The sequence below is a fragment of the Octodon degus genome, unplaced genomic scaffold (assembly GCF_000260255.1).
Source record: "Octodon degus isolate 3935 unplaced genomic scaffold, OctDeg1.0 scaffold00142, whole genome shotgun sequence".
Taxonomy (NCBI): Eukaryota; Metazoa; Chordata; class Mammalia; order Rodentia; family Octodontidae; genus Octodon; species Octodon degus.
Window position 1 is genome coordinate 7099365 of NW_004524718.1, and position 25791 is coordinate 7125155.

A 25791-nucleotide genomic window follows, 5' to 3' on the forward strand; every position below is an offset into this window, starting at 1 on the left:
CTCTCTCTAGGTCTGGGTCCTTCTCTGGTTTTGATATTAGGATAATACTTGCTTCCAGAAATGAGTTTAGGAGTACTCCTTTCCTTTCAACTTCATAAACAGTTTAAGAAGTAGCAGCATTAATTCTTTTCTAAATATCTTGTAGAATTCAGCAGTGTATCCTCATGGCCTACACTTTTCTTTGTTGGTTGTTGTAAAATTACATGTTCAGTTTTGTTGATTGATACTTGGTTAATTAGAAATTGTATATATTCTTTTTTTTTTTTTTTAAGGTATTTAGTACAGAGTCTACAAAGTCTCACTACACAGATCAGACTAGTAGTGATCTTCCTGTTTTCAGCCTCCCAGGCACTGGGATTATAGGCTTGTGCCATTGTGCTCAGTCTCAATCTCATCTCAGCATGCCCCAGGAGCAGGGCCAGCACAGCATGTGGGTCCAAGGATTGAAACCCAGTCCCTCTGCTTTGCCTAAGCAGGTGCTTTAGTCCATTGAGCTATCCTGCTGGCCCAGAAATTACATATCTTGTTAATTCATCGATGGTAATTCATACGTATCAAGGAATCTGCATTTCTTCTGTGTTTTCCATCCTTTTGTTATAAACATTCTTTAAGTAGGTAGTGATGATAATCTGGATTGCTGTTGGATCTGTTGTGATTTCACCCTTTTCATTCCTAATTGCAAAGGTTTGAGCCTTTTCTTTCCTTTACATTTGTTTAAGCATGTTCTGTGGACTATTATATTGTGTATTTCAGATACAATCCCAAGTACAGCTGAGAAAAATGCATATTCTGATGTGGGGTAGAGCTCTCTGTTGACATACGTGGTCCATTTGTTCGACAGTTTAATTCAGTTCTAATATTTCATTGTGTATTTTTTGTCTACTTGATCTAACATGGAGTATTGTTCTCCATCCTTTGATTTTCAGTCAATTAATTGTGAGTTAAATATGTTTCTTTTATGCAGCATATTATTGGATCTTGCTTCTTGATCCATTCTGCTTTTTACTTTTTTTTTTTTTTTTTTTTTTTCTTTTTGGTGGAACGATGGATTGAACTCAGGCCCTTGGCAGACAAGCGCTTATTCTACTGAGCCATCTCCCCAGCTCTGTCAGTCTTTTTCTTTTGTTTGGTGCATGGAGACCATTAACATTGATTATTATAACTATTATATATTGGCTTATCCTTCTCAATTTTTTCCTGTTGCTCCCCCCACCCCATTTAATTGTTTGCACTGCCTGGTGGATTCATTCTGTAGGGGTTCATGGAGTTGTATTTTATGTTATTTCTTTTTTGAGTATCCTTCAGAACATGTATAGTGTTAGTTTAGTAGTCATGAATTTCTCAAGTATTCTTTGTCATGGAACTACCTTTTTTCTACATCAGCTTTGAAAAATAATTTTGGAGGGACATCAGTCTGGGTTGGATTTCTTTTTCTTTAAGGTTTGAAATACTTCACTCTAAGCTCTTTTTGAATTGAGGGTTTGTGTTGAGAAGTCTGTGATTCTGATTTTTTTTTTTTAAACAAGTGATTTGTTTCTTTTATGTAATAGCTTTTAATATTCTGTTTATGTTGAATTTCTGTGATCTTGACTGTTGTATGCCTTGGTATAGATTTTATTTTATCACACCTAATTGGAGTTCTCTATGCCTCACTTAAATGTCAAATTCTTTTTCCCTTCCAGGGAAGTTTTGTGTCGTGACTTCTGTGAAAAAGTTTTTTATGTTGTCTGTGTTATTATTACCTGCTTTTTCATTGACTCTAAGCAATCTTACATTACTGTTCTTTGCATCACTTAGTAGCTGTTGGATTGATTTTTTTGTGGTCCATGCTATTTTTAAGAAATCTTCCTTTTCATGATCACTGACCAGAATTCTGTGTTCTGTAACTGATATTCTGTCCTCACATTGGCTCATTCTGTTGTATATACTTGCAATGGAATTTTTGGTCTCCAGACTATGTTATTTTATTTTGTGCAGGGCCTCACTATGCAGCTTGGTCTTGTACTGATCCTCCTGATTTTAGCCTCCCCAGTGCTGGGATTAGAAGTGTGCACCACCATGCCCGGATTTGGTTGCCAGCTCAGCATGCCCGTGGTTGCAGACAGTGCAGATGTGCTGTCAGGGATCAAATCCTGGTCCCTGCACTTGCCTAAGCAGGCACTTAGTCGGCTGAGCTATCTTGCCAGCCCTTCCAGTGTATGTATAAATCTGTTTTATGGATTGTGTTTCTTTGCTATGTTGGCCATTAACAGTTGCCATCATTTTCCTGAGCTCTTCTTCTTTTTTTTTTTTTTTAAATCTGTCTGCTCTAAGGTCACTAACATGTTTTTCATTATAATCACCTTCTCTGCAGTAGTCTGAGAAATTATTTCCAGTTTACTTTCTTCTAGAGCCTCTTTCATCTGCTAAGTTACTTCTGCTGTGGGTGGGTGGCCTTTGAATTGTTCTATCCCATTGTCCCACGGATGTGCCTTTGGTGAGCTGGAAGTCTGGGTCTGAATCTTGTTTAAATGCCATCTGTCTGTCTCTGTCTATCTGTCTGTCTGTCTATCTATCTATCTATCTATCTACCTGTCTACCTACCTTTTAATTTCTGTTTTGACACTTGTAAATTGCCTTTGATGAAGTTCTAAAATTTAGAACTTTTAGGAAATAACTAATTCACAGAGATGTCTTCGAGGTGTAACTGGCTGTTGAGTTTTGAGTATATTGCAAGACCCTTCCTCTTCAATTCGTTGGGGATGAGGAGTTGCAGCTTACTTGGCCTAAACCATGGTTCTTTGGCATGACCTATGGTATTTTTTATGACCCTTAGGCAATCTCAGTCATGGTATACCAGGAAGAACCACTGTTAGAACAATTGTTTCACTTCGGTTGAAGTGATACAGTCAGCAATAATGTTATCAAACAGCCTAGGAAATGACAAACTGAGGTAACTTTTAATTTGTCACCTTTAACCATATGTGCTAGATTTGTGGTTATGTAACAGAATCTAATACAAAGAGGAAAATTATATGCCATATAGAGGCCCTCCATAGGCAATTTTACCTTAAGGGGAGAAATTTTTAATTTTAAAAGAGTTAGGGGGAAAATAGAGAGATAAAAGAAAAGGAATATATGAGAAGCAAAGCTGGAAGACAAAGGAGGTGCACACAAACTCTTGGGAAATTGGTGAAGAAATTAGGAAGAGGAAAGAGAAAGAAGAAATAAAAACAAGAATAGAGTAGAACAGCGACAATAAAGTAGAAACCATGGTCACATTCATATAAAAAATAAGAACAAACACTGAAGAAAAACTAAAAACAAGAGAGAAAGGAAATTTTAAAAGAAGAAAATGAAAAGTGTCCACTTCAAGGTGTCTCTCTGCTCCTACTGATAGGCAACATGGGCAGAGAGAGTCTTGAGTCACATTGATTAATCTCAGCAAACCAGTGTGGCTGCACGGTGGGAAATAGGATGAGGCCAGTGAGACTGTACCCCATTTTCCACTCAAGTCTGGCTGGTCTCCAACTACAAGGCTGGAACCAGACCCATCCCAGCCAGCTGCAGTCCCTCTGCTAGTCTGAAGTCAACTGGGAGTCACTAGGTGGAGCCAGCACCCGTTGGAAGTCTCAAGCTCAGTTGGTCTCTACCCAAGATGGCCTCTGGGACAACTCAATAGACACTGCCATCCACTGCATGTGTGTCCACTGCTCTGCTCTACTGGTGCACTTCTCCATGGAGGCCTCGAGTCCCAACAATCACAGTGAGTCTGTAGTTTCAAGCTGTACAGTGAGTTTGGGCTCAGTGAGAAAGCACTGCCTACCTCCTTTTTTAATTTTTTTTTTTTTTTTTTTATTTTTTTTGGTGGAACCAGGGATTGAACTCAGGCCCTTGTGCTTGCCAGGGCGCTTATTCTACTGAGCCATCTCCTCAGCTCCTACTACCACCTTTTTTGTTGAGGCAGGTCTGGCATGGCATGTGGTGCTGAGGATTGAACTGCAGTTCCTGAACTTGTCTAAGTTTGCCTAAGCAGGTGCTTTTAGAAATATATTTTTAAAATGAGAAATAATCTTGAGTTTATACTGATATTTGAATTCAAATTTTGTGTTACACTCAAATATTAAAATTTAGTATCTGTACTGTGTTTAAAATATGGGTTCTTAACATCAACATAATTGTCTTTTCATAACAAACTTATTATAGTTTGAAGGTATCATCACCAGTATCAATACTGGAAATAAATGAAATGTTAATGCTATTTTAAATTCTAGAACTCTGTGTAGTTCTTCCTCCTGCCCATTTCTTTCATTTCATTTTACTCTTGTTCATTGTGCTTCATCTGGGCTGAGCTTTAATCTTTTCCTTGAACATTCTAAAATTATTTATGACAACTTATCTTCATACTTGCATTCTCAGCCTAGATTATTCATTCTCCACATTTTTATATGGCTAGATTATTCTTATATTTCTGGACTCACCCCCCTTTCTAGACAGACCTTCTCTAAGTACAAGATGTATTATGGATGGATTTCCCCAGTTACTTTCTATCTTGATTATTCTTTTAATTTTTTGTAGATGTCATGTTTTGTTTGATGGGCCTACGGGTATGAGCTGAGTGCTTCACACATGATCCTCAGCAACACACAAAATATAGCTGCATACAGTTAATTTGTTTGATATTTGTTGTTTATACTAAAATGTAAGTTCTGTGGAATTAGAAAGCCTGTCATTTTTTTATGCTCATTCAATAGCATATACATATTTGACTGAATAAATGAATGTGGTAACAACAATCTGTTCCTTTCTTAGTAAGATTCATCATCCTTTGATAGAAGCAAAAAAACTCTGAAAGTTGTAATAGGAGTGAGCAATTGAGAGAACTAGAGAATTCTATATCCTTAATCCCTCTTGCTTACATCTTTTTTCTAATCAAGGCTTATTACAAAGAAGAAAATCTCATTCATGCCTAACAAAATTATGAGTGGTTACAGATATAGTTTAAGGACATTCCTAGAAATGACCTAGTCTTGAGGATGTTCAAACTGGAAACCCTTAGGAATGAGAGCGGTGTCTGATCTTTCCCAAAACTGCTGTTAAACTGCTTTCTATACATCTGTTCCCTTTCTTCACTTAGTGAAAATTTATAAATTATTCAGTGTTGCACTGCTCTAAGTGTGGTGAATTACTTTAGCAAACAAAATATAAAATTTTTTACCTATCTTAATAGGAAAGTGGATAATATTCAGGAGAAATACACATGTATAATTTTAGATAAGAATGAATATTAAGGAAATAATAAATCAGGAAAGGGGACATGTTGAAGAAGAGAATATTGAAATTTTATATAAAGTAGCTGGGAAAGTCTTCTCCGAGAGGGGGATGTTTGAATCACTTGACGTTAGGTCTCCTGTGATTATCTATGGAAAGAATGTTCCAGGTGAAAGGATCAGCAGTCTAAAGGTGCGGCAGAAGTTTGCCTAATGTATCTGAGGAAAAGCAAGGAGGCCAGTACGAGGGAATAATGGTGCCTGCAAAAGAAGAGGTGAGAGAGAAAGGGAAAAGATGCCCAGATTTTGTAGGCCCTTGTATGTTGTAGTAAGAAGTTTGCCTTTATTCGGAGTGAGATTAAGAACCACTGGAACAGTGCTTGGGAGGCTGAAATCAGGAAGATCACTATGAGTCTGATCTGTGCAGTGAGACCCTGTATTAACTATATTAAAAATAGAAAAAAAAAAAAAAAAAAAGAACCACTGAACGATTTTGCTGCCTGTTGGCCTCCGCTGCTCTGCCCTTAGCAAGCCTCTTGATACACCGCAGTCCCTCCTGCTACCAACTTCTCTGTTCAGCTCTCCACAGCTGAATCCCTACTCTTCAGTTTCTTACTTTGCTGTTCTACAGCAAGGAATTTGATTGAGCTAGTCTATGAAAATTATACATTGCCAACAAAATGGTGGATTGGCTAATGTGGATAGGTGCTTGTCTTTGGCCCCTTGTGGCCTGGGAGAAGAATATGTAGTCTACTGCCACTCAGAAGGGAATCTGGTTGGGATAGTTAGTGATAGCCATGTCACCTTTTGCCTTATATGTCGCACTTCCAGTCTGTTGCCTTGGACTACCTGAAAACATCATCATGTTCTTTTCATTCCTACTTTTTTTTTTTTAACCCTCTAGCTTAGCCCCAACACACAACCAAACCTGAGAAGGTACTTTGGTGGCAGCTGGTGGGGAGTATGGGAGTACCAGGAATTGAACTCAGGACCTTTGCACTCAGCAGGCAGGCACTGTGCCACTGAGCTATATCCTTGACCCCTTGAGAAAGAAATATAGTTCTGTTTCTCTTTTCTTCTCAATTCATTACATTTTTTATTGAGTGCTTATAATATGCCTGCAGTATGAAGATAAAGGGATGGACTTGTTTTGTTGTAGTGGAGCTCGCATTATCCATGTACATTCTGAATGGAGAGATAGAAAATAAAGAAGTAAATTGATAAGAGTTTTAGATTATGGTAGTACTAAGACAGGGCCTTTCTGAGGAGATAGCTTTGGAAATGAGGCTTGTGTTTTGTCTTCCCCATTGCTGGTATAGAATATCTGACGCCCACAACTAAAGGAGGAAGCGTTTATTTTGGCTTACAATTTCAGAGGTTTTAGTCCATGATTGGCTCACAGGCAGAAACCTCATGACAGAGAGCATGGTGAAGGAAAGCTGCTTAACTAACTTGGCACTTGGGAAGCGGAGAGGAGAGGAAGGGGACAGGTACCAGACAGTGTGCCCAAAGTCAAGACCCCAGAGATGTGTTTTACTAATCTCCTAGGCTTCTCTTAGGCCACTCAAGTTGATAATCAGGTGTAACCATCACACTTTAGTTGCTCATATTAGTATCAGTAGTTTTAAATTCCTAAATCTGGTCAGTCTTTTTTGCACTGGTTTGTAACAGTTCCCAGAAATGTTTGGCTATTTGTGTAGTCTTTATTTATGTATTTTAGTACAGGGTCTACAGGGTCTCACTACACAGATCGGACTTGTAGTGATCCTCCTGTTTCCAGCCTCCCAAGCACTGGGATTACAGGCATGTGCCACCATGCCCAGTCTCAGTTGCCATCTCAGTGTGCCCTGAGGGCAGGCTTGGCATGGCACACAAGGGATTGAAACCGGCCACTGCTCCTGCCTAAGCAGGCGCTTTAGTCCACTGAGCTATCTGGCTAGTCCATTTGTGTAGTTTTTATAATGGAAGTTTATTAATTTTATTTCTAAATGGTCAATGGAAAAAGTTTTAATTTTGCCTCACAAATGTTTTAGAAATGACCACTATTATGTGTATATAGTTTTATAAATTATTTTCAATGAAGATTTTTATTTTTTTATTTTTTTGGTGGAAGCAGGCATTGTACTTGCCAGGGAAGCACTTACTCCACTGAGACATCTCCCCAGCCCCTCAATGAAGATTTTAAGAGTGTGCATAATGTGTTTTGAAAACTCGATGGAAGATAATGCTTTGTGTTTCACAAGGCTTTCTTTTCAGACTAAAACTAAATTTTTTTTAAACTAAAATTTTGAAATTCTAATGCTTATTGTTAAACATGTGGGATAGTTATTAAAGAAGTGATTGGAATAGGATTCGTATTTTATTTATTTTTTATGATTTCAGACCTTTTAGTAATACTGAAAAAAAATCCAGTTCTTTCTAATAGTTTTTCTCAAAAGGTTTGTATTTTAGATATAATCTTATGGTTAAAGGATATTAGTGACATTGAATATTTGACTAGCTTAGAGATAGCGAATTCTAATAACCTAGCCAACTGTGAACTGTAAATTATGTTACTTATAAAGTTGGCAGGTCATATTAATAGACTATCTGAAGAGGAATAATACAGACAAGTAAATGTAATGTTTTTTTCTAACTTTCTATATTCTCAATCAAAGGGAATCAATGGAATTAAAGGGAATAATATTTCAGGAGAATAGTATCTTGAGTTATATAACCTTCCTTCTGAGGTGATCTCATTCCAGAAAGTTTTATATCAAATGTAATTTACATATTGTATTTAACTTCAAAATACGGTTTTTCTTCTTCAGTAAATTTTATTCATGGTCCACTTCCTTCCAAATGGAAATTATAGTGGCCAAAGTACATTTTTTAATGTTTGACAAGAGATGATCTATTGAGTAAGTTTTGCTATAATTATGCATTTGAATAAAAGTATTAAGCCTTTAAGGATGGTGCTACATAGGGAAGCATTTAATAATTTGAAGACATGGGAAAAATGTTTCATGTGTGTAATACTGTGTAATATTTGCTCACAGTGTGTTCTGGTTGCCAGAATAGATTTGTAATCTTAGGCTTTTTAAATAGATAAAAGTGGATAGATCAGAGAAGTAAATGAAGTCTATAGAATCTGTGCAAATTCTTTTTTCCTCTCTTACCTGCAAGCTGTAGTTTTTGTCTTTCAAGAATTCATCTGTAGAGTTCAGTTGGACACTGATTTAGCCAAGTCCTAAGCACAGAGTTCTTGTGTAGGATTGCTGCCATCCACTGAGGCCTGTGCAGACCAGCCAGGTGGACATAGCTTGATATTTTACAAAAGTGCTGGAGTATATGGATGATTCAGGGCTATGGAGATGGCTCAGTGGAATAAGTGCTTCCCTGGCAAGCGCAAGGGCCTGAGTTTAATCCTCGGTTCCACCAAAATAAAAAGAATCTCTGATTCAGATGGAAGTCCCAAGAGTGTCAGCCAGTGACTGCCTGTCTTCTGTTATTTCTCATTTTGGGACACTGGCTTGTTTTAATAGAATCCTTTATGGGAAATACTTTTTAGTTAGTAAAGCTCTTAGAGATTTGATTTGTGACTTATAAGAACAGTGTTGATGAAGGCCAAGCCAGGGAAAAATACACAGCATTGTGGTAGTGCATCATAAGATGAAGTGAGCAGTGCAGTAAGATGAATAATGATGAGTAAAACTGTGTTGCGGCCATGGAAGGGAGTGTGGGAGCGGATGGCTGCTCCGCTGGGGCCTCAGCTGGAAAAGGTATGAGCAGGGGTGCAGGCAACGTCTGGCAACCATTTGTGCATGTTCAGGTATGATTATATGGAAAGCAAGGTTGCTGGCCTTTGTGGGGCAAATGTTTAGCTTAATAGTTATGAGTCATCTGCTACTGCAAAATAACCATGTTCCTTGCCACAGCCTATAATGGCTGCAAAGGCACACTCCTGTTGTGTACTCCCTGTGCTTTGTCAAGGTGGTGTAAGTCCTTGGAAATAACATTGTGCACTTGCATAACTTACTAGTAAAGAAACTCAATGGCAAGGTGAAAAAAGGTTATGCACTCTAACTTTGTGTTTTCTCTCAAGTTCTGCCTTATCTTTAGTTTCCTGATCTGTGCTTAAATAATACTATCTGCAGATCAGCCCACCCTTTGGTTGTTGTGTTTGATTTGGATTGTCACATACACCCATCATCCAACATTGTGGACATGCCCTGAGGCCTGTGTCAGGAGGTGGTTTCATTGTGTCAGCACATAAGTCTATTTACATAAAGCCAGAGGGTAAGTCATTCATTTGATTTGGCTTCTTGACGCCTTCAGGAGACTCAGTAAATTCTGGTACATGGTTACTGCTGGTGCATACAGTACATTCTGTAGTCAAGTTTTCTTTTGTAAGTGCAAAGGGTATGCTATAAGAATAAAAGTATAGTACAGTGAATACATAATCAGGCATAGTTGTTTGTTATTGTCTAGTATTAGGTACCGTACATTGTTTCATGTGGTATACTTTTAGGTGGCTGCAGTGGATTAGGTTTGTTTACACCAGCATTAGTAGATAAGCGAATAATCACTTATGCTTTGTCATTAGGACTGTGGTAACATCACTAGATGCTAGGCATTTTTAGTTCCATTATAATCTTTCTTTCTTTCTTTCTTTCTTTCTTTCTTTCTTTCTTTCTTTCTTTCTTTCTTTCTTTCTTTTTTTTTTTTTTTGCGGTACCGGGGATTGAACTTAGGACCCTGTGCTTGCCAGGCAAGTGCCTATTCTACTGAGCCATAGGCCCTCCATTATAATCTTGAGACCACTGTTATGTATGTGGCCTATTGCTGACTCTGTTCAGTAGGAACTTATGCACAAGAATAGAGAAAATGAAGGGTCTTGAAGACAAGTGATTCAAGAGAAGATGATGTATGATAGGATTGACTAAGGTATGATAGATACACTATGTGGATGTTATCATTGATTGAAAACTTGGACACTGCAAAAGTACTCAAGTAAGTTGAGGTAGGAAGTGTTCACCAGTCTTACTTGGGGAGATTTTATTTTATTTTATTTTTTAAAAGGAAAGGTGCTGGTGTGCCTGTGCAGATTTGGCATGGAATATGCTGAGGTCAGTGGAGTGCAAGAGAGACCTGATTGGGAAAGCTTCATTGTAAGGGGGTGATGGAAGTCATCTCCATACTTGTTTTTTTAAGTTCATTTCACCCATTTCTTACAATTCTATCAGGTGCTAATAGTAATGAGCAAAAAGACATAGTCCCTTCTCGCTAGATAACAAAACTGAAATTTATGAATTTTTACAAAATTCTTGGAAAATTACACTGTCATCTCTGTCAGTTAGATTGTTTAGTAGGACCCAGAGTTGCAACTGGATTGTAAATTTCTCAGAAAAGTCCTTTATGATACATCTAACATGCATGAGAATATATGCTGATGTTGAAATGAGAGAGAGAGAGAGAGAGAGAGAGAGAGAGAGAGAGAGAGAGAGAGAGAGAATGAGCAAGAGAGAGAGATATTCTGGCCAGGATTTCCTAGCCTAATAAGTAAAACATGATCTTAGAGAAACATTTCTGTCGCCTTGCCTCCGCAGGTATCAGGAGGCAATTCAGAAGTGGGATGAAGCGCTACAGTTAACGCCAAATGATGCTACCCTCTATGAGATGAAATCACAGGTAATAATTATGAAGAATTTCACTTTCATCATAAAATTATGCTTTGTTTGGTGAGTAATGATAAACCAAAATAATGTTTTCTCCTAGTTTCTTTTTCAAATACAATTTGTTTTTAAAAATTGTGCCACATTATTCATGCTTCTGCCTCATGCCCCGAATTAAAAACTCATTTGCCCTCGTGATGGACTTACCTTGTGTTTCAGCCTGTGGTATGAGCAGAATATCTCCTGGAAAGCTACTGTTGTGCTTTTGTGTTAGTGAAACACTTTTCTTCAAACTTAATTGTGGTAGCAGTAGCTCACTTTCCTTCAAAATGAGGATGCCTTGTATTCTGGATGAAATTTCTCCAAAACTGTCCTGGACCATAGAAGGTCAGCAAAGGAAAAGATAACATTTATTTTTAAAGATGCATTTCTGATGTTTTATGGGAAAGTCCATTAAGGAAACCTGTAAGCATCTGAAGTATATTATCTGGGAGTCTTCAGAAGTGTCAAGCAGAACATTCAACATGTTTTTTGGCTGATAATCATTGCAACTTAGCCCTGATCTGCACATCTACCAAAGATTTTTCAGTTTATGATCTCTAACCTGAGATGCCTCTTCATCAATTTTGATATTACTTTTGTCCTTTATCCAGGAAAAAGCAAAGAAATTACTTCTACTGAAATAAGTGCTATGAGGACTTTCATTTGAATTCCTTTAAATTTTAATTTTAAAATATGTGTGCATTAAGGCAAGATTTCCAGTAAACCATATTAAGGATTTTTTTTTTTTTTTTTTTTTTTTTGAACCAGGGTTTCAACTCAGGCCCTTGCATGGCCTTGAACATACATTGTAGCCCAGGATGATCTCAAATTTGCAGTGATCCTCCTGCCTCAGCCTCCCAAGTGCAGGGATTACAGGTGTGTGCCACCATGCCTGGTAATATTAAGGGTTGAATTAGGAACCTGATAAGGAGTTTCTGTCAAAAATCTTCTAAAATATAAATGATCTAAATGATTATATTTAAAATCTAACCCTTTCCCATGAACTGAAATGGAGAGCATACCACTTTTTGACTTTTCTGTTTTGTATGATTTGAAAAGCTCCATTATTGAGGAGTTTCATAAAATATTTAAAAAATTATTGTAGAAGGGAATTTTTGAAGTTATTTTATCTAGTTTAACAGCAAGACTTGGAGTATGCCAAAAACTACATTGTAAGTAAAATAAATACAAGTGGAGATCAAATACCCCTGTGCAACTACTTGATTTGACCAGATTGACAAAATTCAGTAACTGGAAAGGAAATAGTTTATGTTTTTCTGGTTATTTTGGGATTGAAAACAGGACTAAAATTCCTGACCCTGAATAGCAAAAGAGAAGGTAAAGCCCATCAAAATATTACATTTTCAGACTAACATATTTTGAAGTTGAAAAATTCTTTGTTTATATATGTTTATCCAACAGTAGTTTGGGCTTACCTGCTCCTTCCCTCCCTCCCTTCTTCCCTCCCTGCTTCTCCGTCTGTCTCTCCGTCCGTCCGTCCGTCCGTCCGTCCGTCCGTCCGTCTGTCCCCCCCCTCTCTAATTACCAATTATTTCCTTCTTTTTGGTTTGTAGGTCCTCATGTCTCTTCATGAAATGTTCCCAGCAGTACATGCAGCGGAGATGGCTGTCCAGCGAAACCCACATTCGTGGGAGTCTTGGCAAACTTTGGGACGAGCTCAGCTTGGATTAGGAGAGATAGTCCTGGTAAGGAACTTGGATTACTGTGATGCTGAAATAGTACGTTGATTCTGACATGTAGATGAACTTAGTCAAAGGTAAATAGTCACTTAATCAAATCTATACTAAAAATGAATAGAAAATTATCCTTAAGTGAAGTCCATATATAGAGATGCAATCTGTTACTGAGTGTCTTTTTATGATTGTATACGTCAAGTATATTTTTTATTTGACATTATGAAAGATAAAAATTATAATTAAAATATTGACATTTGGTAAAGTATACTTAGAAAGTAAGCAATTTCTAGTTTTGTTCTTTGAATCATTAAATTTACTACACCGGGAAGATTGCCTGTGTGTGGTGGGCGAGGGGCAGCAGCTGTGCGTATCTCCTTCCTACCCCACCGCAGCACAGTGTTCCTCTTATGGCCAGTCACCTACTCTGTCCTTCATGGCCTGCTCATAGATACCAGATGGCTGTATTTAGTGGTATCTCAAAACATACCAGGTCACCTTGGAAAAAAATACAGCTGGGATGTCAAGACCCTGGTGGTATGTGGAAAGGCATTAGAAGTACTCAGATCAGAGATGTCATAAAGCAGTGTGCCAGGTCCCAGAGAGCTGCTGGTAGAGAGAGCCAAAGGAAGGTACAAGAGCTGTTTCTCACTGCTACACTTAGGCCAGGTGTTGAAAACTGACCCCCCCACCTGTGGAAGTACAAAGTCCCCTGGGAGTGGCCACCAGCTCAGGGAGCACATCCTTTGACATGAAGACAAGCAGGCACAAGGGGTTCAACCACGTCAGCTTGGGAGGCTGTCACAAGGTAAAGAGCAGAAAAGCAGCCTGGGCATCTTCCTCACTTGTTCCAAGTGCTTCTCTCCTCCTGCACTCCTGGCACAGTGCCTTGTCTTTAAAGATGCTTTCAGCAGAGTGGAGGGAGCCCTAGCAGCTGGGATGCAGGTTGTTATGATTTCCTACAAAAACTTGAGGCACAGATTGATGACCGAGGCCACTGTAGTGCCAAGTTCCTGCAGAACCTGCAGCCTGAGCCATTTGGTCTGCCTCCCTCCGAGTCAGGGCCAGGCTCTTCCATACTTCTCTCTGCCATATTCATGGCCCATATTGCTGAGAGATGAGAGGGGTGAAGGCCATTTACTGTCCCCACTTGCAGCCTGCATCATCACTGAAGCCTTTGGAAGGTGGTCTTTTGTGCCTTTCTAGGTGGCTTTGGCCTACTATCACAAGCCTGGGTGGCCCTTCACTTGGCACTTGAAAAAAGCCCAGTGGAAACAGACCAGAGTCAGAACCTACGTTTTCCCCCTCTGACTGTCTGAATTAGGAAGCTGATGTAGTACAGAAGAGACTGTTACTACACACATGTATATACTAGCATGTGAATATGCACATGTATGCTGTATGTGTGTGGATGTGTGTATTTGTTAAGAATATACTTCTTTAAAAATATGAAATTGTGGGGCCGGGAGATGGCTCAGTAGAATAAGCGCTTCCCTGGCAAGTGCAAGGGCCTGAGTTCAATCCCGGTTCTGCCAAAAAAAAGGAAATTGTATTTGTGCTTATTTTTCATCGTTTTTTTCTGAATATTGATACCTGCATATGTAAATAGTATAGATTCTTTTAAGTGTGTAAATGCATGTATGTGTATAATTTATTATATATAATATGTTATATAATATTATACTGCTTTGCTCTCTTCATTGTTGAGTGTAACATGAAGTATAACCGGTAGATGAGATGACAATTCTCTTTTGACTTTGAGACGTTGGTATTGGTGAAACTTAAGAAATAATTCTCCAGACTAGCTAACTTTAGAAAGCTTTTATATCCTCAGGTATCTCAGATACCTTTACTCAGTGACTCACCCTGAGCTGCATGTATGACCAGTAGTTTAAATCAGAACCTTGTGTAGTATCAGTCTTGTATCTAAATCCTTAGACCTGTCTCAAAGAGACCAAAAAAAAAAAAAAAAAAAAAAAAAAAAAAAAAAAAAAAACACAAAAAAAAAAGAAAACAAACTAAAAAGGAAAAAAAAAAATTCTCCTTTAAGTCGGTTGGTTTTCTACCTTTTTTAATAAAGCAGATATAGTTTTTTTTCTTTTCTTTTCAGTGCCTCTGCCATTTCTCATTTTTATCTTGTTTTTTTTTGGGGGGGGGACAGGGATTGAACTCACACCTTTGCGCATGCCAGAGAAGCACTTACTCTACTGAGCCATCTCTCCGGCCCCCATTTCTCATTTTTGAGCTCTAAATTATAGACAGACACATAATGATATATCTGTTGTCCAGTGGAATCACTGCGGACTTACGCAGCTGTCAAGTTTTGCCTTAAATTAGCAAGTTTTCCTCAGAATTCCTGATTACTTGTGTTGTCTGTTCCTTGATTTCTCCTTTAAACCAGCTGCATCATATTGCTGGTTCCTTCAGAAGTTAATATAGTTGAATAAAGTCTTTCTTACCCTTTTGTGTAAAACAAGGTGTACTACATTATAAATTGGTAACAACATTATAATAGAGATAGGCCACTAACAGTGTTGTGATTGATTTTTTTTTTTAAATGGGGAGTAATGGTGATTGATTTTATTTTATTTTAATTTTTTTTGTGGTACTGGGGATTAAACTCAGGACCTTGAGCTTGCCTGCCAGGCATGCACTTATGCCACTGAGCTATTTTTTCAGCGGTGATGATATTTAGACTGAGCAATTACTTGGCTTAGTGAGGGCAGTATGGGGATGGGGAGAAGCTTCTGAGAATGAAGTATTTATTGTATAAAATTTACCAAAAATGGTACTGAGGGAATCTCAACATGTCTGTATGGTACCTTGTTGATGGCAAAGGCTAAGTAGGTGAAAATTAACTGTGAGAATTGTTCTGTTTTTGGTTTGGGAAGACTGTATACAACCGACAGCTAACAAGACAAGTTCACTTGCAAGTTTAGTACAACAGTGCCAAATTACTTCTTTGTAATTGAGTAACTTACTAAGACTTGTCAACCTGGGCCTGCCATGTCAGCCCCGCCCCTGGGGTGCACTGAGACGGCAGTTGAGACTGGGCTTGCTGGGGCGCGCCTATAATCCCGGCTCTTGGTAGGCTGTAAACAGGTGGATCACTGTGCATCTGATCTAGTAGTGAGACTCTGAATACCCGGTAGACCCTTCCCTAAAATACAAAAAAAAAAAAAAGACTTGTCAAATTATTTCTTGGTTGTTGAATAAGGTATTTATGACTTTCTGGTTTTATTGGTCTTTTTTGGGGGGGTACCCAGAAGTGAACTCAGAAGGATTTATTGGTCTTTCACAATTAAAACACATTTTGAAGGTTTTTTGAAGGCTAAATTAGTGGTAAATCTTGTATTTAACATTGCTAATAATAGTTTCAGTAAATGATAGATTTTTTTTGCATTCTTATAATTTTATTTCCAAAAGGTGGTACTTGGCAAATTTTTACAAATAATATACAAGGAATATTCATGAGAAAACAAGTGTGTGAACTTAAGTAACTTGAAAATGATTTGAAATGTTACTCATATTGATAGAAATCAGTCTAATAAATGACCTTTTTTTTTTAAAGAATACAAAATAATGAGAAAACAAGTGAGTGAACTTAAGTAACTTGAAAATGATTTGAAATGTTACTCATTGATAGAAATTAGTCTAATAAATGACCTTTTTTTTTTTTAAAGAATACAAAATAATGACAGTAAAAAAATTAGAAATGATGCAGAATTTCACTGAACAAAATAATATGAATTTGACAGTGTTTGGTGTATTGCATATTGTTGTCTTCATATTAGATTATAAGATATATGCATGCAAAATTAGAAAAAAAGTTATAAGAAATTAAGAAGAGAAAAGGAAATTTAAGCATTAACTTTCTGTCCATAGACCAGCAGAAATCAACAGTACAATTATCCAAGCCATCCTACATACATATATAGATATATCTCTTACTCCCCCGCTTCTCTTCATCTCAGTCATTCCTTCCCTTTGAACAGATTCATTCCTTTTCACAATATCTATTTTGTCTTTCAACTTTTATTTACTCTTTCAGGTTCTTACACTAGCAAGACAGTATGATGTTTGCATGCACATATGGGTCTGATTTATATAACTTAAGATTATGGTCTCTAGTTGCATCTATTTACCAATAAGAGCCTCAGATTTATCCTTTTTTTTTTTATAGCCCAGTAATATTTGATTGCATAAAAATACATTTTCTTTATCCATCCCTCAGTTGATGGGCATTTGGGTTGTTTCCAAGGGTTTGCTATGACAAACTGCACTGGCTATAAACATTGGTGCACCTACATCACTGTGGTATGGTGTTTTTGTTCACTTGGAAAAGGACTCAGAAGAATAGCTGGGTTGAATGGAACCTCCAGTCCTAGTTTTTGAGGAATCTCCACATTGATTTACATAGTGGTGGTACCAGCCTGTACTCCCACCAACAGTGGAGAATCATTCCTTTTTCCCTTTTCCAGCATTTGTTATTGGTTTACCTCTTGATGGTAGCCATTCTTTCTGGGGTGAGATGGAATCTCAGTGTTGTTTTAATTTGTATTTCTTGAATGACCAATGATATTAACATTTTTCATATATTTATTGGCCATTTGTATTTCTTCATCTGAGAATTGTATATTCATCTCAGATGCCCAATTTTAGATTGGGTTTGTGAATTTTGGGGACCTGCTTTTTAAAAATTCTTCATATGTTCTAGATAGAAGTCCTTTATCTGAGGGACAGTTGGCAATAATTTTTTCCTAATTCATGAGGTTTCTTTTTACTCTGTTGGTGATTTCTTTTGATATGTAGAAACTTTTCAAAAAAGAAGATATTCCAATTGTTGATTCTTTCAAGTATTTCTTAGGCAATTTGGTTTTTGTTCATGAACTTTCTACCTACCCCTATGTCTTAAAGATTTCTACCTAATTTCTTCTCCAGTGGATTTAGTGTTTCTGTTTTAATATTAAATATTTGATCCATTTTGACTGTAATTTTGTGCATGATAATGGACATGGATATAATTTTAGCCTTTTACATGTGGAAATCCGGTTTTTCCAGCACCATTTATTAAAAGAGGCTACTTTTTTCCAGTGAATATATTTCACTCCTTCTTAAAGATAAGGTGGCTGAATGTGTTTGTTAGTTGTGTTTGCATCTTGTAATCTGTTGTATTGATCCTCGGGTTTTTTTTTTTTTTTTTTTTTTTTTTTTTTCTCTAGTACTATGCTGATTTTAGCTTTACAGTATAATTTCAAGTCAGGGATTGTGATGCTTCCTGCCTTGTCCTTTGTTGCCCAAGGCTGTTTTTGCTGTTTGGGTCTCTTCTGCTTCCAGTTGAATTTTAGGATGTTTTCTCTAGATTTGAGAAGTATACTAATAATATTTTAATCAGGATTGTATTGAATCTGTATGACAGTTTTGGGAGTGTGGCCATTTTCACAGTGTTGGTTCTTCCTATCCAGGACCAAGAAATATCTTTCTGTTTTCTGAAATTCTCTTTGATCTCTTTTCTCAGAGTAGTATAATTTTCACTATATAAATCTTTTATTTCCTTTTTTAGATTAATTCCTAAGTATTTCATTTTTTGGATGTTATTTTAAAAGATGTGGTTTCCCCAGTCTCTCTCTTTCTTCTTCTGTTGTTTGTGTACAAAAATGCTATTGATTTTTGAGTGTTGACTTTGTATCCTGTGAGCTACAGAATTTGGTTATTAAATCTCCAAGTCAAGACGAAGAGGATAGTTCAGTGACATAAGTGCCTGCCTGGCAAGCTCAAGGTACAGAATTTGATCCCTGGTAGCAAAACAAAACAAAACAAAAATCTACAATTCTCTTGGTGCAGGTTTTAGGGTTGTCTATGTAGAATATCATGTCATCTGAAAATAATGGTAATTTCACTTCGTCCTTTCCAATCTATATTATTTTTATTTCTCTCATCTAATTGCTCTGGCTAGTGTTTTCAGAACTATATTACATAGATTTGATGACAGTGGACATCCTTGTCCAGTTCCTGATTTTAAAGTGAAGGCTTTCAATTTTTGTGCATTTAGTATGTTGTTGGCTGCTGGGTTGTCATGGATAGCTTTTATCAGGTTGAGATATAGACCATCTATTGTAATTTTCTGTTAGGTTTTTATCATGAAGGAGTGTTGGACTTTGTTAAAAGCTTTTTCTGCATCTGTTGAGATGATCATGTGATTTCTGTGTTTGGCTCTGTGATGTGGTATGTTACATTTATGGATTTGCATATATTGAAGCATCCCTGCATTCCTGGGATGAAACCTACTTGGTCGTGTTGTAGAATCTCCTTCATGATTTGCTGCATTTTGTTTGCTAGTGTTTTATTGAGGAGTTTTGCGTCTATATTCATTAGGGAAATAGGCTTTTATTTCTCTTTATCTATTGGATCTTTCTCTGGTTTTGGTATAAGAATAATGCTTCCTGCAAGGAATGATCTTAGGAGAATTGCTTCTTTTTTAATTTCATTGATGAATTCGAGAAGAGTTGGCATTAAGTCCTCTCTAAATGTTTTATAGAATTCAGCTGTGTATCCATCAGGACCTGGGCTTTTCTTTGTTGGTAGGTTTTTAATTACATTTCAGTTTCATTTACTGTTATCTTGATTCAACTTTGGCAATTCATATGCATCTAGGAAACTGTCCATTTCTTCTGTACTGTCCATCCTGTGAGAATAAAGATTTTGGAAATAGGTATTGATGATACTGTGAATTTCTATAGTGTTTGTAGTGATTTTGTCCTTTCCTTTCCTTTTTTATTTTTTCTTTTGTGGAACCTGGGATTGAATGCAGACCCTTGCACTTGCCAGGCAAGCACGCTTATTCTACTAAGCCATCGCCCCGGAACACCCCCCTTTTTTTTTGGCGGTACTGTGGAATGAACTCAGGCAAACACTTATTTTACTGAGCTTTCTTCCCAGTCCTTTCAGTTCCTTATTGTATGAATTTGAATTTTTTCTTTCCTTTTTTGATAAGGTTGACTAGGAGTTTATTTTTATGTAAACTTTCAAAGAACCGATTCTTTTTTTTTCAATCTGATTTGTTTTTAATTAAGTATTATGGTCACATACAAATTTGTGCTCATGTTGTACCTTCCTCACTTTAGTCCTTCTAATGAGCTGACAGGAAGCACCACTACCAATCACACATACAACAGTAAAAGTTTTAGTCTTGTGTTTTTGAATAGCTGTTTAAATACTACCGTGAACAGTAACTCAGTCTGACCTAAAGAAATCAAAAGCAGAACTGCTGTTATATCATGCTAACTTTTAAGAGGATCTGAATTTACAGAACTATAAAATGTGAGAAATGTTAAATATTCTTTATTTGGTATTATACATATACCACACTAAAATTCCTTTCAATAAGTAAAAGGCAGCACTTTTTAGACATAGGGAATTCTAATTAAATTGGCATAGTCAAGACTAAAAATATAGACATAGCTTTCTTGTCTTCAACCAGTCCCTTTAACAGGCTAATAAACACAAACTGAAACAGTGGAGTCTTGCTTGGTTTTGAGACAATGAAAGATTCTCTCAGTGTTTAAACATATTCACATAACCAGTTATATAAATCTAAATATAAAACCAACCTTCAGTAGTTTTGAGATGATATTCTCAATCTTTGTGACAAGTTGAACATTACTAATCAAGTCCAACCATGTATTTAGAAGGGAAAACAGTGATAGTATTTACTGAACTGGAATTACTATCAAACCTTAAAAAAAATGATACACATTTAACTACAAGCCAATTTTATTTAAATCAGGGCTGTCCAACAAAAATATTCTGTCAGCCATTCATGATCTGAATTCTGGTGTATGAGAATAAATTATGGTACACATACAAAAACCATGAGACGTTTCTGTTCTGTAATAAATAAGGCCATGACTATTACTCATTAGTAGCCTTTTTGAGGTAAGCTATTAAGTCTGCCCTTTCTCCCTTCTTCTTGATGCCAGCAAAGATCGTTTTTGTTCCTGGGATGTACTTCTTGGGATTCTCCAAATACTCCATCAATGTATCCTCTCCCCAGGTGATATCTTTGTTCTTGTTGGCATCTGTGTAAGAGAATCCAGCAGCCTGACCTGTCTTCCGCCCAAAGAGACCATGGAGATTTGGCCCAGTCTTGTGCTTGCCTCCCTTCTCAACAGTGTGGCACTGGGCACACTTCTGTACAAAAATTTTCTTGCCTTTCTCAACATCACCCATTTTTAAACCTGCTGCAGCTTCCGCGCCAGGTGGTCACCGGTCTTCCCTTGTTACCACAAGGAAAGTTCTAGTGCAGAAGCCTGATGTCCTGTTCTCTCAAGGAACCAATTCTATGATTCATTAATTCTTTATGTTGTTTTCTTGGTCTCAATGGCATTAATTTTTGCTCCGATCTTTGTAATTTCCCTCTTTCTTTGTTCTTTGGGCTTGACTTGTTCTTCTTTTTCTAGGAGCTTGAGGTATAGCTTAAGATTGTTTATTTGGGCTTGCTCTGTTTTCCTAATGGGTGAATTTACCACTATAAATTTCTTTTTTAAGATACCTTTCATTGTATCCCACTGGTTTCAGTAAGTTGTATCTGTATATTCATTTGATTGTAATCATTCTTTAATTTCTTCTTTAATTTTATCTGTGACCCACTAGTTGTTCAGGAGATTATTTAATTTCTAGTTTTTATGGTGTTTTTGTGGTATCTTTTGTCAGTAATTTCCAATTTCATTGCGTTATGATCAAATGATTTTTTTTGTGTGTATTTTTTCAGAATTTAGGGAAGGATCTAAAGGTTGTTCAAGGTCTCACTACTAGTTTGGACTTGTAATGATCTGCCTGTTTACAGCCTCCCAAGAGCTGGGATTACAGGTGTGTACCACCACGCCCAGTCTCAGTTGTTGTCTCTGTGCCCTGTACATGGGGGCAGTGCTGGTATGGCAGGCCCAGTGATCAAATCCCCGGCCCCTGCGCCTGCTTGCAGGAGCTTTAATCCGCTGAGCTATTTGGCCAGCCCTTATGGTCAAATAATATGTATGGGATGATTTCAGTTCCTTTGCATTATCTGTTTTGGAGAATGTCCCATGTGCAGTTGAGAAGAGTGTATTCTGATGTTGCTGAATGGAACAGTGTGGCATTTGAAGGTCTTGTAAGTCCATTTCTTCACAAGTTTCATTTTGTTCTGTTACTTTTTTTTTTTTTTTTTTTTTTTTGCGGAACCGGGGATTGAACTCAGGTCCTTGTGCTTGCCAGGGAAGCGTTTATTCCACTGAGCCATCTCCCCAGCCCCCTGTTCTATTACTTCTTTGCTAATTTTTTTTCCTAGTTGATCTTTGTGAAAGTGGCATGTTAAAGTCCCCCATTACAATTGTATTATTGCTTATTTGATTTTTCATGTCTGTTAAAATGTGTCTTATGTAGGTAGATGCTGCTACATCAGATACCTACATCTTTTTGATTGTTATCTGTTCCTCTTCCAGTTTTCCCCTAACAAGTATGTCTTTGTCTCTTTTAATCATTCTTGGTTTGAAGTTGATGTTGTCAGCAACCGTAACAGCTGCCCCTGCTTTTTTCTGAGTTCCTGTCACATGGAATATTGTTTTCCATCCTTTGCCTTTTAGCCAGTGAATTTCCTTTTGAATTAAATGTGTTCCTTTTATACAGTATATTGTTGGATTTTGTTTCTTGATCCACTCTGCTAGTCTATTTCTTTTGATTGATGAATTGAGACTGTTTACATTGATGGTTATAACTGATAGGAATTGGCTTATCTCTGTTACATTATTTTCTTCCATAATGTTCCCCTCTTTTAATTAATTGCTTGCTCTGTTGTTGTTCTTGAAATTGTGTTTGTTTCTCTTTTTAGAATATCTGTCAGCACTCTTTTTAAGGTTGGTTTCATGATCATGAATTTCTTCAGTTCTTTATCATGGAAATATCTTACCTCTCCATTAAATTTGATAGATAGTTTTTCAAGATACATCAATCTGGGTTGGAAGTTATTTCTTTCAGGACCTGAAATACATCACTCCAAGGTCTTCTTGATTTTATGGTTTGTGTTGATAAATATGCCATGATTCTCATGGCCTTTCCACTGTAAATGATCCGTTTATTGTCCCTGACAGGTGTTTTTATTTGTTTGTTTATTTGATACAGGATATGACTACACATTTCAGACTCATAGTAAAACTCCTGTCCCAGCCTCTCCAGCACTGGGATTACAGGTGTGTGCCACCATGTCTGATTTTGGAGGTGGCACAGTGCATCCAGTGTTCCAGCATCAGCACAGCATACTGTACGGGGGATTGAACTCGGGTCCTGCACTTCCCAGCAAGGCATGTTGCCACGCTCTTACCCCAGCCCTCTCTTAAGAGCTTTTTTTTTTTTTCCATAATTTTATTGAGAAACAAATAGCAATGAGACAGTTTCAAATCAAATTGGTAGGACAGTTTCAATAACTAACACATTGCATACTCTTTTCCTAGTGGTTATTTGCTGTACAAGATGCAGACATGATATCCTATTTACAAACACCTTTAGAAAAAATCCTCTATTCATTAAGAGAATGTAACTATATATCTATCCTAACCATTTTGAATACACAGATACAAAATGGACATTCATCTGTATCCCCTTTTTTGTTTAGTTCTGTGATTTGAATATTATAGGTATGTTAACTCAGCAAAACATTCTAAAAGAGACCAGCAGTCCACACAGTACTGGGTCTTCCACGTGACTGGCAGTGTCAGAAATAGTTGACCTGAGTCCCCCACAGCTGACTGTAACAGCATGGCTTCACTTCTTATACTTCGTTTTTATACTTTTCTGCTGGATGGTTAAGACTAAGATAAAGCAAGACGTATGCAACAAGAGTAGTAGCTTTTGGGTCTGATAAGGTCAGTGAAATCCCCTAAGGACATATCCTGAGATCCTGTACCTCAGATTGTAGATCCTTTGTCAGTGGTGCCCTGTGGATGAGTCATGGCCATTGCTTGGCCAATGTGCTCTCTATGAAAGCCTGAGAGAATGTTTTCTCTCCACGTGACTCTCCTTAGGCACACACTACATCATCGATCACTTTCTTCTTTGGCCCCATAATCTCCTTGATCAGAAAATTTGGGATACTACTGAGTTACGTGACGTTACAGTACAAGCTCTCATATGTCCTGAGTCTTGATTGAACTTGGAAGGCTAGGACCAAAATGTTGGCTTTCCTTGTGGCCCTCCTTTTTCTCTAATTCTGGTCTGACAACTTAGGTTGTTAACCCTCCAGAAGAGAAGTTTATTGTTATTACCATAAAACCTAGGCTGTTAAGCTTAACCTCACTATCTGTCTGCATATCAAACATCTTAGGCATAATGTGGAACAGGTTTTTTTCATTAAGTATTGATATGTTGAACTTTAAGTCCCTACAGAATATGATGAAAAAACATTAAAAAATTAAAATATATTTTAAAAATAGGCATAAAGGATTATATAGTTCTTGTTTACATGTAAGTCCAGAAGTCTCACCATATACAACCTTGTAGCAGGACAATACCACAACATTCCTTTTCCTGTCTCTTGCCTTCATTCACCACCCCCTTCTTTTTGAACAGTAATCTACCCCATACACAGCATGGCAGCAACTGGCATGTCATGACAAGCAGCCTGTATTCAGAAGACCAGAATGACAGGCACTCCAAGCATGAACCTACTATTACAAATTGCCATCTTCAGTGCAGTTGCTTAGTTCACAGGTGTCAGTATATATAGTTAGTCAGGGTAAGAATCATTCCAATTAACTGCTAGATTTAAAAGTCTTCTGAAGATTCTCAGGATCATTGCCTTGCCCATCTTCTACATATAATGTATGGCTTGCCACTGTCATGTTTCCTAGCTCTTTTCCTTTCCCTCTCTTAATTAGTTAGTTCTCCAGTTCTTGCTTTCCTTTTAGTTGTATTATACCTTTCTATTTGTATTTCTTCTTTTGAGTTCTTATAATAGGAAAACCATAAAATGTTTACATATGTGTATCAGATTTATTATATATGTTCAAGTGGCATCCACTTCAATATAAAGGCTTCGAGTTTATCATTCTTTATAGCTGAGTAATAGTCCATTGTGTAAAAATACCACATCTTTTTCATCCATTCCTCAGGTGATGGGCATCATGGTTGTTTCCAAGATTTGACTGTCACAAATTGAGCTGCTAGATGAATGTCCATTTTGTATCTGTGTATTCAAAGTGGTTATGATATATAGATACATTCTCTTAATGAATAGAGGGATTTGTTCTAATGGTGTTTGTAAGTAGGATATCATATCCGCATCTTGTACAGCAGTTAGCCACTAAGAAGAATGTATGCAATGTGTTAATTATTGAAACGGTCCTATTTGATTTGAAACTGTCTCATTGCTTTTTATCAATAAAATTATGGCAAAAAACATGAAAGTAACAAAATTAAAAACTAAATAACTCATTTATGAACTTTCCTTCTTGTGCTGGCACTTTTAATCTACTTTATATCCATTAATCATCTCAATAATGAAAGATAAACAATGAGTCCTTAAGCGTTTCATTTTGTCCCTCTGAAGTCAATAAATACCTATGCTTTGAGAAAAAAAAAAACCGTGCTGCTATAAACATAGACACACATAGATTTATTCACTTCTTTAATTTCATCCTCTGAGAAGTGTATATTCATATCGGATGCCCATTTATGGAGTTTAATATTGGGGCTCTAGTGTTTTTTAGTTCTTTATAAATTCTAGAGAGCAGACTTTTGTCTGAGTATTTGCTTGACATGATTTTTTCCAAATTTGTGGGTTGTCTTTTCACTTTGTTGGTAATTTTTTTGACATGCAAAAACTTCTCAGTAAGAGCAGGTCCCAGTTGTTAATTCTTTCAATTATTTCCCGTGCGATTTGATTTTTGTTCATGAACTCTTTGCCTACCCCTATGTCTTCAAGAGTTCCTCCTACTTTCTCTTCCAGGAGATTTAATGTCTCTGCTTTAATGTTTAGAACTTTAATCCATTTTCACTTTAGTTTAGTGCATGGTGATAGACCTGGGTCAGGTTTGAGTTTTCGGCATGTAGAGAGCCAGTTTTTCCAGCACCATTTGTTAAAGAGGCTATCTTTCTTCCAGTGAGTATGTTTGGCCCCTTTGTCAA

The 25791-nt window shown here is 37.1% G+C and overlaps 1 protein-coding gene across 1 annotated transcript in view; it reads left to right on the top strand.

Moving 5' to 3' along the window:
• The window catches only part of Ttc33 (tetratricopeptide repeat domain 33), an 83492-nt gene that overhangs the window by 45680 nt on the left and 12021 nt on the right, over positions 1-25791 (top strand). Inside the window, exons 3-4 of the mRNA XM_004641804.2 lie at positions 10838-10919; positions 12520-12651. Of these exons, the coding sequence (XP_004641861.1) occupies positions 10838-10919; positions 12520-12651 (214 nt within the window). The remainder of the gene's footprint in view (positions 1-10837; positions 10920-12519; positions 12652-25791) is intronic.